The sequence below is a fragment of the Lathyrus oleraceus genome, chromosome 2 (genome assembly GCF_024323335.1).
Source record: "Lathyrus oleraceus cultivar Zhongwan6 chromosome 2, CAAS_Psat_ZW6_1.0, whole genome shotgun sequence".
NCBI lineage: Eukaryota > Viridiplantae > Streptophyta > Magnoliopsida > Fabales > Fabaceae > Lathyrus > Lathyrus oleraceus.
In genome coordinates this window covers 106,456,977-106,471,872 of record NC_066580.1, presented here as the reverse complement: position 1 = coordinate 106,471,872, position 14,896 = coordinate 106,456,977, and the positions used below count along the sequence as shown (strand labels likewise).

At 37.2% G+C, this 14,896-nt stretch overlaps 1 protein-coding gene across 1 annotated transcript; it reads left to right on the top strand.

Moving 5' to 3' along the window:
• Nucleotides 1–534: 534 nt before the first annotated feature.
• On the top strand, nucleotides 535–2,492 carry LOC127121183 (uncharacterized). Its single transcript, XM_051051762.1, has 7 exons — nucleotides 535–683; nucleotides 779–865; nucleotides 948–1,130; nucleotides 1,228–1,386; nucleotides 1,541–1,594; nucleotides 1,796–1,942; nucleotides 2,079–2,492. Exons 1-7 carry the CDS (start codon nucleotides 558–560, stop codon nucleotides 2,448–2,450), a joined length of 1,128 nt encoding a protein of 375 aa, XP_050907719.1. The 5' UTR covers nucleotides 535–557; the 3' UTR covers nucleotides 2,451–2,492.
• Nucleotides 2,493–14,896: the final 12,404 nt, after the last annotated feature.

The following is a 14,896-nucleotide window of genomic DNA, read 5'->3' as shown; positions in this document are numbered from 1 at the left end:
ATATTATTTTAACTATCTAATAAAAATATTATATACAATAAGAATAAGTGAGAGTGTAGCATATAAAAAGTATATTTTTAAAATATATTTTGTTTAATTCATTATTATAAATTATTTTTAGAAAAAATATTCTAAGTGATGTATTTTCGTTATATAGCATTATAAAAATATAATTTGTATTTGGAAATCGTAACAACATGACTCTTATTTTTATTATAAAAATGTTAATATTTAATAATAAGACGACTGTATTAACTTTACAACATTTGATTGGACTAGACTTATGTCTTGGTGATGGCATGTAATAGGAAATGTCTAATTAATTTATTTTTTTCTATTTTATTATAATATTTTATTTCCAAAAAAGTTAGTTTTTTAATGTTATTTCAAAACCAAGTGATAAAAACATTTGATTGAGCCGGTCAGACCATTGACCAATATTAACTTTCCCCTGTAACACTTTTGAAGCATACCTCCAAAATATCTATAAAAGAGAGAATACTAAATTATTTTACAACAGTGATTCATTTTATCTTGAAAGATAATTGGAAAAAAATATGATGAGTATCATATTCATTTTCATGTGTTTGGTGGCTAGTATTACTGGCCATAGATCTGATAGTATGCAAAGTACAGTGAAAGAGCTCAAAGTTATGAATAAGACTCCGATCAAGAGTATAAATGTATTCCACACTCCTTACATTATTGTTCGTTTTGTTGAACTTTATGTTATTACATTTTTAATAATTTTGCTTTCGTGTGGCTATGGTTTCTACAGACAAAATTTGGCTACATTGTTGATTGTATTGATATTAATAAGCAACCGGCCTTTGATCATGCATTGCTTAAGAATCATAAATTGCAGGTATACGAAATTGTTTAAAATTATATAATGATATGTACATTTTAATTTTTTTCTAGATATTTATTATTTTTATTAAATATAGAACAAACCCAGCTTTTTCAAGAAAAATAGGAGAAATAATTCATCAACTATAGCTACATTCGGGCTTCACATGGATCAATGTCCAACTGGAACTGTTCCGATTAAGAGAACAACATCAGATGACATATTTCAAGAAAAATTATATTTAAACAATATTTTGACTAAAGAGATTCCAGGTAAACATGTAAGATTTTCTTTTATATTAATCTAATTTAAATTTTTTAATTACTTTATAATTATTTTAACTATAAAATTCTCATGCGGATATATTGTATTTGTAGGTTGCTGAAGTAACTCTCGTCCCTGCGACTTACTATGGAGTTGGTGGAATAAGTAGTGTATACAGTATAAAAGTTGAGAAAGGTCAATCAAGTGCAGCTGTGATGTGGGTTAAAAGTGGATCGTCAGATAACAAAAATTATATCGGTATTGGATGGCATGTAAGCTTCATTTTTTTTTATATATATATATATATATATATATATATATATATATATATATATATATATATATATATATATATATATTCTTTTTTTTCACAGTAAAACTTAAGTATGTACGGCTTAACATTTTTATTTTGTATATTGGTATTAGGTGGCCCCAGAATTATACAACGACGACCGAACTCATTTCTATGTAGTATGGACGGTAGGGATTTATGTCACTCTTTTAATTTTTATTACAATTTAGAGATTGCAAATTCTACACCTGCCTTTTTTAATACATTGCAATGTTTATGAGATTATTTTTATGTTTTCTTTCAATCTTTGTTCTAATTTCATACTATTTAAAGAAAACAAGCTCTATTTCTTATATATATCTATATAACATGATGTTACAAAATTTTAGACAGATAATTTCAAGAAGACTGGATGTTACAATTTACAATGTTCGGGTTTTGTTCAAACTAGCAAGAATTTACTCCTTGGTGGACATTTTGATAAAACATCTATCCCAAATGGAGAGATGATTGAAATTGAAATCTCTATTTTTCAGGTCATCTCTATACCATACAATTTATTCAATAGAAAAATATTAAACTTAAGGAATTATAAATTAAACTTTATATATAATGTGTAAATGCTAGATATTAGATATCTACTAATACTGATGTAGTATGTTGTGGTGTCAGGATCCTAAAACAAAAAATTGGTGGGTATCCTATTTACATGAGACGTTGGGTTATTTTCCATCATCTATATTCTCCAACTTGAACTCTGCTAGTGAAGTAGGGTGGACTGGTCAGACAAGAACTCCTGTGAATGCTCATAGTCCTCCCATGGGTTCTGGGTTATATCCTGATAGAAATTTTGATCATGCGAGTTATTTTAGACATATTACATATCAGGATGGCTCTAGAAAGAACCAAGGACCTAACAAAGAATCGACAAGAATATTTTCCGATGCACCTAATTGTTATCATGTTGAATACTATGGATATCAGGGAAGTGAATTTGGACATTGTCTCCAACTTGGAGGACCGGGGGGTAATTGTGGCAATTAACTATGTTACTATAAGCTATTTTAAAAGTTAAATTTAGATCAAATGAATATTGGAAATTGAACTTCCTTTAATCTCATCAATGTTTTGAATAAATGGTTTTATAATGTTGTTTATATTAAGCTTTAGTTTTATATAAATTGTGTTATTTAATAATCCAAAAATTGTATTATTTTTTAACCTAAATGACAACGCTACGGTAGGATAAAACCGTTTATTTAAAGAAAAAAATAAGTGAAGACTCTAAAAATCATAAAAAAAAAATTTTTGAAATCAAAAATTGAGTTCGAAAGATGATTATAAGAAAAGGATGTATTACCACTTATAACATCCATTGAAAATATTTATCACGAAATAGTTGTGCAAGATTTGAAAATTACTTCCGAGTTTTATCAAAATACCCTAAAGTAAAGTAAAACTATTTATTTATATACTTTACAATAGTATTTCTCCGCTCCTACATTTTTTAAGTAAATGGCCAATGCCAAGAAATTCAAGAAATTAAGGAGAACATGCAAAAAGGGAAGCAATGGAGGGACAAAGGCCAAATCTCTTCCATAGCACTAATTCTAAAGAAAGTAAAACCTTGCTTGTTTTTCAAGTAATTCGATCTAATATTGTCATGTATATGTGTTAATATGAAGTTCATTAAGGCCAAATCCCTTACATAGCACTAATTCCTCCATATGTTTGTTAACTGCCAAGGTACCAAGATTAATTTCTAAAGCTTTCACCATAACCAAGGGGAATGTTGCTAAAGCCAAAGATTGATCCACCTTGTTTGAATATTAAGTTCAATGTCTAACATTTCTCCTATCGTCTCAACATGTAAATCATTGTACTTGTCAATGTTGAGAGAAAAACTTTCTAAATGTTTGCAACCATCTATGAATATACCTCCACATGCACCAAATTAAAGAGCTCCAATTGCCATCCCATCAGTATTGCATTTCACACAGTTCAACAAAAGAAGGTGCCATAAAAACTAAAAAGTCCAAATTTGACATAGAGGATTTATCCTGATGTAAAATGCTCTAATAATGAAGAAATCAATTAAGGATGGGTTCGAGAAGAGAATGTGTCCAGTTGTAGGTGGGTGGGGTGGGGGATATTTTTGTTTGCTCAAGAATTTTACTCGTAACTACCTTTTCAGTTGGAGATTCGAAGGTCAACACTGGTGAATTTGGAGATCTGGTTTCAAGGTGCTTCCAGCCAAGGCAATGCTTCAGTTAGCTTCAGAAGGTGCCGATGAAGGATTCTGGGTGAAGATTCGAAGTTAAAAATGTTTGAATCAAAGAAACGATTGACTTTTTTTTAGGTATCGGGTTCAAATGGTTGCAGAGTTTCTTTGGCTCTCAAAGCTTTATAATGAAGGAAAAATCTTACTCTATTTATAGGGAATGTGTTGGGCTCCACGTACATGTGAAATGGATTTGAATTCATGAGTGAGATGTGAAAATCGTGATTTGCAATCTGTGTGAGAACAGGGGTGAAAAGTGTGACTTCGCCATGAAACTTGGTCGCTTTACACACCATTCTACGCGTTTTGTAAGAAAAACAAGTTTGCATATGTGTGGTGGTCACAGATTGAAGAATGACCTATAATTGAAAAACCTCGCTTCGTGCAAAACAGAGTTCATGACACCATGTTTGAGCTTAGGCCAAATGAGATTCCCTCGTGCGTTTCTTAATTTTATTCGTGCCAGATGTTCATATCATGGCAATGAATTGAATTACAAAAGAACAAACTCAAAAGGAGGCTTGAGGTGAAAATGGAAAGTGTTTAAAGTTGAGGTCGTGACATGCTTTTTAGGTCATGCATTTGGTCAAGCAGCCTTGGCACCTTTTGGGCATTTTAAGATCCCAAGTTCATGAAACCATAACTTTTGATTCCCTTGTGAATTTTGATTCAAACTTGGGCTAAATTATATTTTACATAAGCTTAACAAAATTCAAATGGAATGGGATCAAAAGAGTACTTGAGCTGAAAATGGCGTGGCTGCCAAGTGGAGGTCATGACATGGTTTTGACCTAGTTTGACCATCTATCCCTTTCCAACATTGAGGTCCTTAGAGGTTGAATTGATGTTTGAGCCTTGAAGTAAAGTTATAAAGGAACTCCTTAGGGACATTTGGATAAAATAAGCCAGTTAATTGGTTGAAAAATGAAGAAGTTATGGGCTTTGGACCAAAAGTGAACCATTCTTGCAAGTTAGGTCAAGCAAACTTGTGCACACTTGTGCAAACTTGATGTTTTCTTGTATTCCAAGCCAAAAATGACGATGGAATGAGTATCCATTGAATAAAACTTGATTAGTACTTGAATGATCTTGAGGATATCTTGAAGAATGAGTAAAATGGCATGGAAATAAACACATGAACCACCCTTGAATCAATGGACCAAAACATGCACACTCCTTGCCCAAAATGACCATTTTTAGTCTTGAATTAAGGTATAATCACGTACATAAATAAAGGAACAACAAGTAATCGCTCTTATGATACCCTAGGTTAGTTGATGAGTGAATCAAAGTAAAAATCCTAATGTTAAGATTGATCCAAGAATGTGGTTGTGCTTGTGGGACAAGGACCAAATGGAATGGTCATGATGATGCATGATATGATAATATGTATGCAAATGAAATTGAACAAAAGGTAGGAAAAGGGAAGGTAAATTTTGGGGTATGACATAGTGGCATAGATAATAAGGCTAACAAGGGGAAGCATAAAATATATTGCCACTACTAATGGAGGGGAACCCCAAGCAAATCTCTCGTCCAAAGGAATTATGAAAAAATAGATCGTTGTAATGTTATCCGTCTATAAAAAGGATGGAGGAATATTGACTAAAATCTCTTACTTGTCAATTCTTGGGTTCTAGAACTCAGAGATAGTGGGAGGAACCCCAAAAAAAATATTTCCCTTAATGAGTACAACTACGATCAAGTAGTTGGATGCCTCTGATATTCTGATCAACCACGACAACTCATGTGATATCATGTACTCTGAGCTCTTTGAGAATACGAGTCTCGAGAGAGGAAGTTTATGGTCATGCGAAGACTCAAATTTGAAGGAGTTCAACGATATGGTAACCCGTCTGTCATACCACAATTTTGTCCGGGCATATTTAAAACTTTCATAAGTTTGTTTTATTTTTAGTCTGCATCATCTATATAGCATAACATGCATTTCATCATGAATAATACCTAAAATATCATTCAAAATAAATTTTAGAATATAAAAACAAAATGGTTAAAGCATTCCTTAAGTACGTGCAAAATCAGCGGGTAAAAAGTTTCAAAATCAAGCTTGTAGACGTCAGTATAATTAATCTATGGTTCGCGTAGTTTAAACTGGTATGCTCGTTATATTTTCCGACGACTTGTTCAATTGCATTTTTACCTGCCTAAGCCTTTTAATCAGTCATAATTTATTTCAAAATTGAAAGAAACGTTGTATTTTTCCAATAACTATATTCCTCGCTAATCATTTTAGTGCAACCGATTTAATATTTCGAGCAAATTTTTGCCCCATTTTTATTCATTTTTAGTCGTTTTAATTTTGTTCTTTCATCAAAATATTCAAAAAAAAAAAAAGAATTTTCCATGTCCTTATTTTATTTTTATCATACTCATTTTAAAAGTTCTGAATTTTATTGTTTTAATTTGTTTTAAATCAATTAAATAATCTAAAAGGGGACATTTTAGATTTTTTAAGTTGGTTACAATTTATGTTTCTTTGATTTGGTTCTGAACATTAAATTAAGATTAATCAAGGGCTCATATTAGTGATCCATGTGACTACCTTTCATCTAATTAAAAATAGAATTTAAATAAATAATTAAATAAAGAAAAATAGAAAGTGAAGAAAATATCTCCCAACTTTCCACTCCATTTTTTGACACACAAAGGGGCTTCTTTCAATCCTGAATAAAAATAATATCTTACTATATCCATTCATAAGGGAACAGGTGTCCATTATCAAGTGGAGATACAAAAAAACGGTTATTCTTTTATCGCAAATGGGCAAATGCAACCTTGAAAAGGGGGATTCACCAAGATTTGAAAAAGGAATTTATTCCTTCGAAGTCAGCGGGCGAAAAGAGAGAAAGAAAAAAGACAAAAAATGAAGTAGAAAAAATCTCCACTTAACTCCAACGTCTCTCTCTCTCTCTCTCTCTCTCTCTCTCTCACACACACACACACACACACACTCAAAGTTCAAAAGGAAAAGGATTCTTAAATAAAAAGAAAAGGATGATGACCTACTCCCGCTGGATGGAGGCGACACATACCCTCTTCTTCTCCATTCACTAATAACTTCCATTAAAATCGGTTGCTGATTGTTGCTATGTTGCTGATACTGTTGATTGTCTCTGAAAACAGGTGATATATGAGCCACCTGGTGCTGGTTACTAGCGGGACGCACGCTCTTCCTCCTCACAGAGGGTCTTCTTAGTTTCTCATGGGAGATCACAGCATGTGCCTCTCCACCTTTCTTCTTTGCAAACGCCCCATAACGTTTGGAAGAAGAGCCTTCTTCTCTGGTTAACAGTCCTTCACGGACCCCTTCTTCTAGACGCATCCCCATATTCACCATCTCGGTGAAGTCAGAAGGAGCGCTAGCAATCATCCGCTCATAATAAAAAGAACTTAAAGTCTTCAAAAAGATCTTAGTCATCTCTTTCTCTTCTAGCGGAGGCACGACCTGTGCTGCCACCTCTCGCCACCTCTGGGTGTACTCCTTAAATGTTTCTTTATCCTTCTGGGACATGTCTCTCAATTGATCTCTATCGGGAGCCATATCCACGTTGTACTTGTACTGCTTGACGAAGGCTTCGCCGAGATCATTGAAGGATCGGATGTTCGCGCTGTCTAAACCCATGTACCAACGCAAAGCGGCACCGAACAGACTGTCCTGAAAGTAGTCGATGAGTAGTTGGTCGTTATCGGTCTGAGTTGACATCTTCCTGGCATACATGACCAGGTGGATGAGAGGACAAGTATTTCCTTTGTACTTTTCAAAATCAGGGACCTTGAATTTCACAGGGATCTTCATATTTGGAACCAAGCAGAGTTCGGCAGCAGACTTGCCGAAAAGATCCTTCCCTCTAAGAGTTTTCAATTCCTTATGAAGCTCAAGAAATTGATCGTTCATAGCATCCATCTTCTCATAAACATCTGGACCCTCAGACGGCTCAGAATGATAGATGGTGTCGTCTACCTTGGGCAAAGTATGCACGACAGGAGGAGGAACGACAAGGACCGGGCTAGATGCCGGCAGAGAAGCAAAGGTGGGAGCAGGACCCTCAAGCATGAAATTGAGAGGCATCCCCCACGGGAATCCGGTTGGCATGGCTGTTGGGACAAAGTGTGCACTGGCAGCGGGCACAGTAGAGGAGACAATCTCGGAGGTAACTGTCCTCTGGGGAGGATTTGAAGGTGTCGGAGAAGACTGACTCTGGGCAGCCATGAGTGACTCCATTAGGGCAGTCAATCTGGCCACTTCCTCTTTCAGCCCGCGGTTCTCTTGCTCTAAGTGATCCATCAGTCTTGAAATGTTGGCTCTAGTGTAGTACCGGTGAGTCAGCTTGTCTTCAAAATAAATGAAGGACACAAAGTTAGACCACAGGGCAAGGGACCGAAAACGAAACCTGTTTATGCATATGATGCATGCAATGTTTGTGCATATGATTTGTTTTTTATTTCAAAGGAACTTTAGAGTTTTATTTGCAAATTGTGGAAATATTAAGCATTTTATGACATATGGAAATATCTCATCAAATAATATCAGGGAAAAGAAGTGCAGCATCGTCAATCATGTACAAGAGAAAAGGAAAATAATCGTCTTATGGATCCCTAGAAACAATCATCTAAAGCTCGGGACACATGAAGGTAAGATGCGCGAAGCCTCTTCACCTCCCTCTCGTAGGGTGCCTCCATATCGGTCGTCTCTTTGGTGAGTCGATCATACCTCCTCTTCAAGAACTTAGAAGACTGAGGAAGTAGAGAAGTCCATACATCATCAGGGTCATCAATAACCTGATGCTCAAGAAACTCAATCAACGCATCCTTCTCCTTAATCTGCTGAAGCAACTCTTCACGTTCACGGATCCAGGCACGTGAACGGTCTTCGTCTCTCAACTCCTCTACTGCTTGATTAGGGAGGGTTGAAGGCCCAACCATAATCATAGGTGTAGGTCTTGGATACTCGTAAGGCATGAGATACTCAGACGCCCTCTTCCTAACCCAAACAGTGTAAGGCTCCAAAGCGATGCAATTCTTAGGACCTAACTCTTTCCTTCCTTTCCTATGAATCTTGCGCCAAGCGCGGACCATCCTAGCTTTCAAGCCTTGGGGATCTTTACCATCCTGAAAGAATACACCCTCTAACAGAATGTTATTGGGTTTATCCTTTAAGGGGAACCCAAGCTGCCGATGTGCCAAAACAGGATTGTAGTTAATCCCACCACATGTACCAAGAAGAGGTACATTGGAGAATTTGCCACAAGAGTCAATAATCTGCACACCATCATACACACGGTTATACCCAGAGATATCATCATTAGTGAGAGACATAAGTCTCGTGGACCACCGTAGACATTCTTTGTTCTCCTTGAAAGCGACCGTCTGAGGTAAGTGAGAAATAAACCACTTATACAACAGCGGTAAACAACACACAATGGCGCCACCGCCCTTTGCATTCCTCATATGCAAAGAGAAGTAGGTATCGCCCAACAGAGTCGGAATGGGATTAAGAGTAGAGAAAATCCTAATAGCGTTCACATCCACAAACTTGTCGATGTTGGGAAACAATACCAACCCATAGATGAGAAGTACAAATATGGCCTCAAAGGCATCCTCACTCATGGCCTTCCCATATATAGTAGCTTGAGCAATGAGGAACTCATAAGGGAGACCTTGAATTCCACCTTTGGTAGTCATATGAGCATCAACCAGAGATTCATCTATGTGTAACATGTTTGCTATCTCTTGAGAAGTAGGAATACTCTCCAAGCCACTGAACGGCAACTGATCTAGAATAGGTATACCCACAAGGTAAGCATACTCCTCAAGGGTAGGCAAAAGTTGGAAATCCGGAAACGTGAAGCAACGGTACAAGAGATCATAAAACTGCACTAATACACTCACCAATCCTTCATCCACCTGAGTAGTCAGAAGAGGAAGAAGCTTCCCAAAACGAGCCTTGAAACCCAAAGGATCTAATACATAGGATGTCAAATTCCTTAACTCTTTCAAATCTGGTTGCCTGAAGCTGTACTTATTTGTATTCCTTCTTTGTCTTTCCATGTCTGAAAATTTTGCAAATAAACCCCTTAAGTTCCTTGAAATTTTTCTTATTTATTGATGATATGGATGGAAATGGGTGCATGAATGCATGAATGCAACAATCACACTCAAGGATCAAGCAAAGCACACCAAACAGAGGTCATGGGATGGATCAAGTTATCCTTAATATCAACCATCCATTTTGGTGGATTATGTTTTATACCTTATCAACACCAAAGTTCCATTGATATTAAGGATTCATGAACGGATCAACAATGAATCAAGGGTTTGTTGTAAAGCACGAGCATGGAGTTTAGGTTAAGAACCACCCAAAGGGGAGTGTACTAGGGTTTAAACCTGCCAAACATGTTCTACAAGAGGTTCCCATAGTCATCATCCCATCTTTCGGATATTATTGGAGAAACGACTACTCGTATTCCAAAAATATTCTCAAGAGAGACTCTTATGAGTGTAGTATCGCGTAACAATCGTATCAAATCTTACACTTGAACGACTTTCGCACTACATCCTAAGAATAGGCCAAGATGGGCTTGGTAAACTAAGGTCCTTGGCTTCTAAGGTCTATATTGGAAAGGGTAATGTCTAACCACAACTTACTTGTGTGACATTATTGATCCCAACATGACCTCCACCAAGTGAATGGGCTTGCAAGTCAACTTGCTAAGGAATAACTCCACACAAGTCGACAAGACTATGCCATTCTCCTATCCTAAGTGCACTCGAGTTTGGGTATAGAACTCATCTCACAAAGATCACCAAGCATACAAGGAATTAATATTCAAACAATTAAATCATTACATACAATACAGTAATCCCAAATTGCACAAAAATATGTCACACAAAAAAATATACAATACAACAAGCATGAAAAGTTGGCAAAACCCACTAGGCAAACAGGTCCCCAGCAGAGTCGCCACTTTTCTGTAGCGGGGTATTCATTACCATTAAAGATATTGACTAAATCCAAGGTAAATCATACAAGTCGAGTCGCCACCGCACTTCTATTTATCCAAAGGAATGGTTAGAAAGCGAACAAAAACCTAAAAGTTTTATCGAATAAAAAACTAGTAAAAATGTCAGAGATCTGGGTAAGGGGGTTGGTTATGCAATGGGAAGGTATTAGGCACCCAAAGCATCCTAGGTACTCCTAGGGAGCCCTTTTCACATTTGTTGCAAAGGTTGTTATTTTTCTTTTTTTGAAAATTTGTTTGTGCAAACATGATTGAAGGTATGAGAAAAGCGTGTATGTTCATCTAATGTACTACTTACTAAAAGAAGGGTCAAAAGAAAATGACTCGCACGGACGTCGCATCCACTACATACGTATCTCATCTGAATCTGAGAATCAGAGTCTTCGTAGCTCGGCTACCTATGGGTTAAAGAGGAGTGTGCTCGCTAAGACATCGCGTCTTATGCCTACGTATCTCATCTGGGATGAAAATTAGAGCAAAATGTAGTTCGACCAACTACGGGGTAAGGGTTGTGTTTTGGGGTGAACGACGTTACTACGCAATCTACCGGATGCTCGACCTTTGGAGACTTACTCGTCTGTAGTAGAAGGAGATAACGTGTCCTTAGGAGAAGAAAAATCAATGAGTTTGGGGTGTTTTAGGGATGCTCATGCAAAAAGGCAGTCCTAGATGAAGGAACCGCGCTACCTTAATTGACATGCCACGAGAGGCTATACGAAACCCAAGAAATCGGTAACATGCGGGAAAAGTAAAGGGATCGAAAGATCTACCGTACGGATAAAGATCCGAAGTAACAGCAATTAAAGAGATAAGAAACCCAGAGATCTCTCAAGCTAGCACCATCAAAGAAAGTGAGTCAGTACAGGTAATCTCAATAGACCTCCAGGTTGTATCCCACAAATAAAGTGGAACACTAGGCAAGCCATCTCTGCAAGAGTCATATGAGCTGATCAGTCACCATTTATGCTAGACATTCCACTATTTAACCGTAAATAAGTCAGGTAAACTGTGTAAACTGAAGCATTTTTAGTTAGATATAAGCTCAATTCTATAATATGGAGTGTGTTGTTACTTATGAGTTTCTTGAGGATATTTTATACTTTTGGGTATGTTAGCAGGTCAAAAACTAGTTTGGAAGCTCAGGGAATCAAACGTCAGATGCGAAATTGAGCCCGAGCAAGAAAACGGAAGAAAAAAATCAGTTTTTGGAGAACCTGCTGTCCATACGCGTATGGCCTTACATGATACGCGTATGGACCTTCCCAGTACACGTAGCATACGCGTATGACCAGAGGGATGGAAAATCTAGCCAAAAGACAAGCTTCTGGTGATACGCGTACCAGCCTGGGCAATACGCGTACCAGACTGGGCAGTACGCGTATCAGAGGCTGTGTTACGTGCAGTACGCGTACAAGACTGGGCAGTACGCGTATCAGAGGCTGTGTTACGTGCAGTACGCGTATGAGGCTGGGCAATACTCGTATGAAGCTTAAACTCAGGAAAAGTCCAACTGAATAGCTATTTAGAGGCCAGACCACGATTTTCCGGGGGTTGGACGTTTTGGAGAGAAAAAAGACGCGTTTTGAGAGCTGGAGACTCTACGAATATCAAAGGATTCACATGTTCAAGAGTTTCCTGACGATTGAAGATTGATTCCTCACGAAATTCTGTAATGACAACAATGTTAATCTTTGTTTTTATTTCGATTATGAGTAGCTAAACCCCCCATTGCTATGGGGGTGACCCTGATTCTGAATGTGACAGATTTGATGTTTATGAATGCATTGAGTATTTCTTCTTTTCCATTGATTTGTTCTTATTACCGTTCTTTATGATTTATTCGTCGGACCAACGAATGATGATTAATATGAATAGTTTAAGCGGGACAGCGATTATTCATTGATCTGGATAAGAACTTTGGATAGTAAAAATAACCTAGGACTAGGGATTTTCTATCTGACCGGTAATTCTTGATATTTGCATGCTTGAGTATGAACTTAATTATTTATGGACATAGTAATTAGGTTACATAATCAAAGGTCTGTTCACTAAGGACTTAGGAGTGGATACCCTTGAGGACCGGAATTAATTTGACAGGAATATTGTCTAAGCCTTCATAAATTATATCTGTTACAGGAAGTTTCATTCACCGAACCCTAGCAATCTTCTCTCATCTGTATCTCGTTCAACCTTTTTACTTGTTTTATTTATTTGCAATTGGTAGTATAATTAATCACAACACAAAAACAAAAGGCTTTTGTCTAATTGAAACAATCTATAAACTCTGTGTCGTCAAGCAGTCCTTGAGATCGACAAACGGGGAATTTCCCTTTTATTACTACAGTGAGAAAAATAGTACACTTGCTATTTTCCCATCAAGTTTTTGGCGCCGTTGCCGGGGACTGCCAAAGATAATAGAGTTTATTAATTTATTTTCAATTAGAATTTTGTTGCTCTGCATCCAAAATTTTATTTATTGTTTAATTTTATTTTTGTTGTTATTATAACTAATTTCTGTCTAATCTGTGCATGCGAGGTAAGGCCTCGGCTAATTTTCATTTTGACGCAGAACCAGAGAGGACATTGCGCGCAAAGCTCAGAGAAGCTAGAAGAAAGAAACCGGCAAACTCTGACACCGTAGAACCGGCCACACCTGTCACACCAGTCTCTGCTCATTCCGAAAAATCTGAGTCAGACACAGCTTCACATCCAGACACTGTAAACATGGCTGCAGACCCACCCCCAGCGGAAAGACTTTTAGGTGACTATGGCAGACAGAATAACCCAGCAGTGCGGTTGACCATTGTTAACCAACCGGTTAATGTTGCTCACTTCCAGTTACACCCCTTAACTATCGGCCAGTTAGAAAGCAAACCTTTTGCAGGAAAGATCAATGAGGATGCAAACAAGCATCTGCAGAGGTTTCTGACTATGACTACATCATTAAAAATTGATGGGCATTCTGAAGAGGCAAAGAGATTGGTCATGTTCCCATTCACATTATCTGAGGACGCTGAGGAATGGTTCTATTCCCTACCCGCAGTAAGCATTACTACTTGGCAACAAATGGAAACAACATTCTTGAACGAGTATTGCATTTACAACTTACATTTTCCTGCTTCTGTGTATATCCGTAAGAGGTATGACATTGTGAATTTTAAACAGAAAGACGGAGAGACACTTGGAGATGCATACAAAAGATTCAAGAGATGTTTAGTTGCATGTCTTACACATAATCTGGATGAAACTGAACAAATGCAGAATTTTATAAACGGGCTGAAGATGAAAACTAAGCAACTCATCGATACAGCTGCTGGTGGCTCATCTAATTTTTCAACAGCAACCGGTATCAAAAAGATCATCAAAGCTATTGCAGCAAATGAGCATTTGGAATTATATGACCGTACTATGAATCAGCCGGAGGGAAAAATTGACTTGAAATTAGCAAATCAGGTAGTGAAAATGGAAGACCAAATTGCTGCTGAGGTTGAAAGAAGATTGAAAGCTATGAATTTAGGTACCCAAACTGTTGCTCAAGTTCAACCGGTTCCGACCATGATTTGTGAGATTTGTAGTGGACCACACTTTACCATGCATTATGTTGCAACCGCAGAACAAGTGCAAGCTATAAATTACCTGAGGCAGAATAATCCCTACTCAAATACATATAATCCGGGGTGGAAAAATCATCCTAATTTCTCTTGGAAAGATCAGCAAGGTAATATTCAGAACCAAGGACCTCCACAACAACAACCACCTTACCAACCACAATATCAATCGCAACAGCAACCTTATCAGCAACAGGTACCGAAGAAAGCGGATTGGGAGATTGCTATAGAGAAGATGGCGACTCAGAATATGCAATTTCAGGAAGAAACCAGGAATAATCAGAAGAGCACCAATGCATCCATTAAAAATCTGGAGATTCAATTGGGTCAGATAGCACATCAGATAACAAATTTTCAAACACCTGGCGCATTACCTAGTGCAACAGTGACAAATCCGAGGGAGCACCATAATGTGAGTGCGGTAACAACAAGAAGCGGAAGATCTTTTGAAGATCATAAGAAGAAGGATGAAGAAGAAGATCAGTTGGTTGAAGTGGATCTGGAAATCTTAGAAAACAAGACACCAACCGAGGAAGAAATTGTAATACCGCCGATGGTACA

Excerpts from the sequence above, each read along its gene's own strand:
- LOC127121183 (XM_051051762.1), top strand. The coding sequence starts at position 558 with ATGATGAGTATCATATTCATTTTCATGTGTTTGGTGGCTAGTATTACT. Across the intron at positions 684-778 it reads CTCCGATCAAGAGTATAAAT|ACAAAATTTGGCTACATTGT; the intron begins GTATTCCACACT and ends TGGTTTCTACAG. Across the intron at positions 1,943-2,078 it reads TTGAAATCTCTATTTTTCAG|GATCCTAAAACAAAAAATTG; the intron begins GTCATCTCTATA and ends TTGTGGTGTCAG.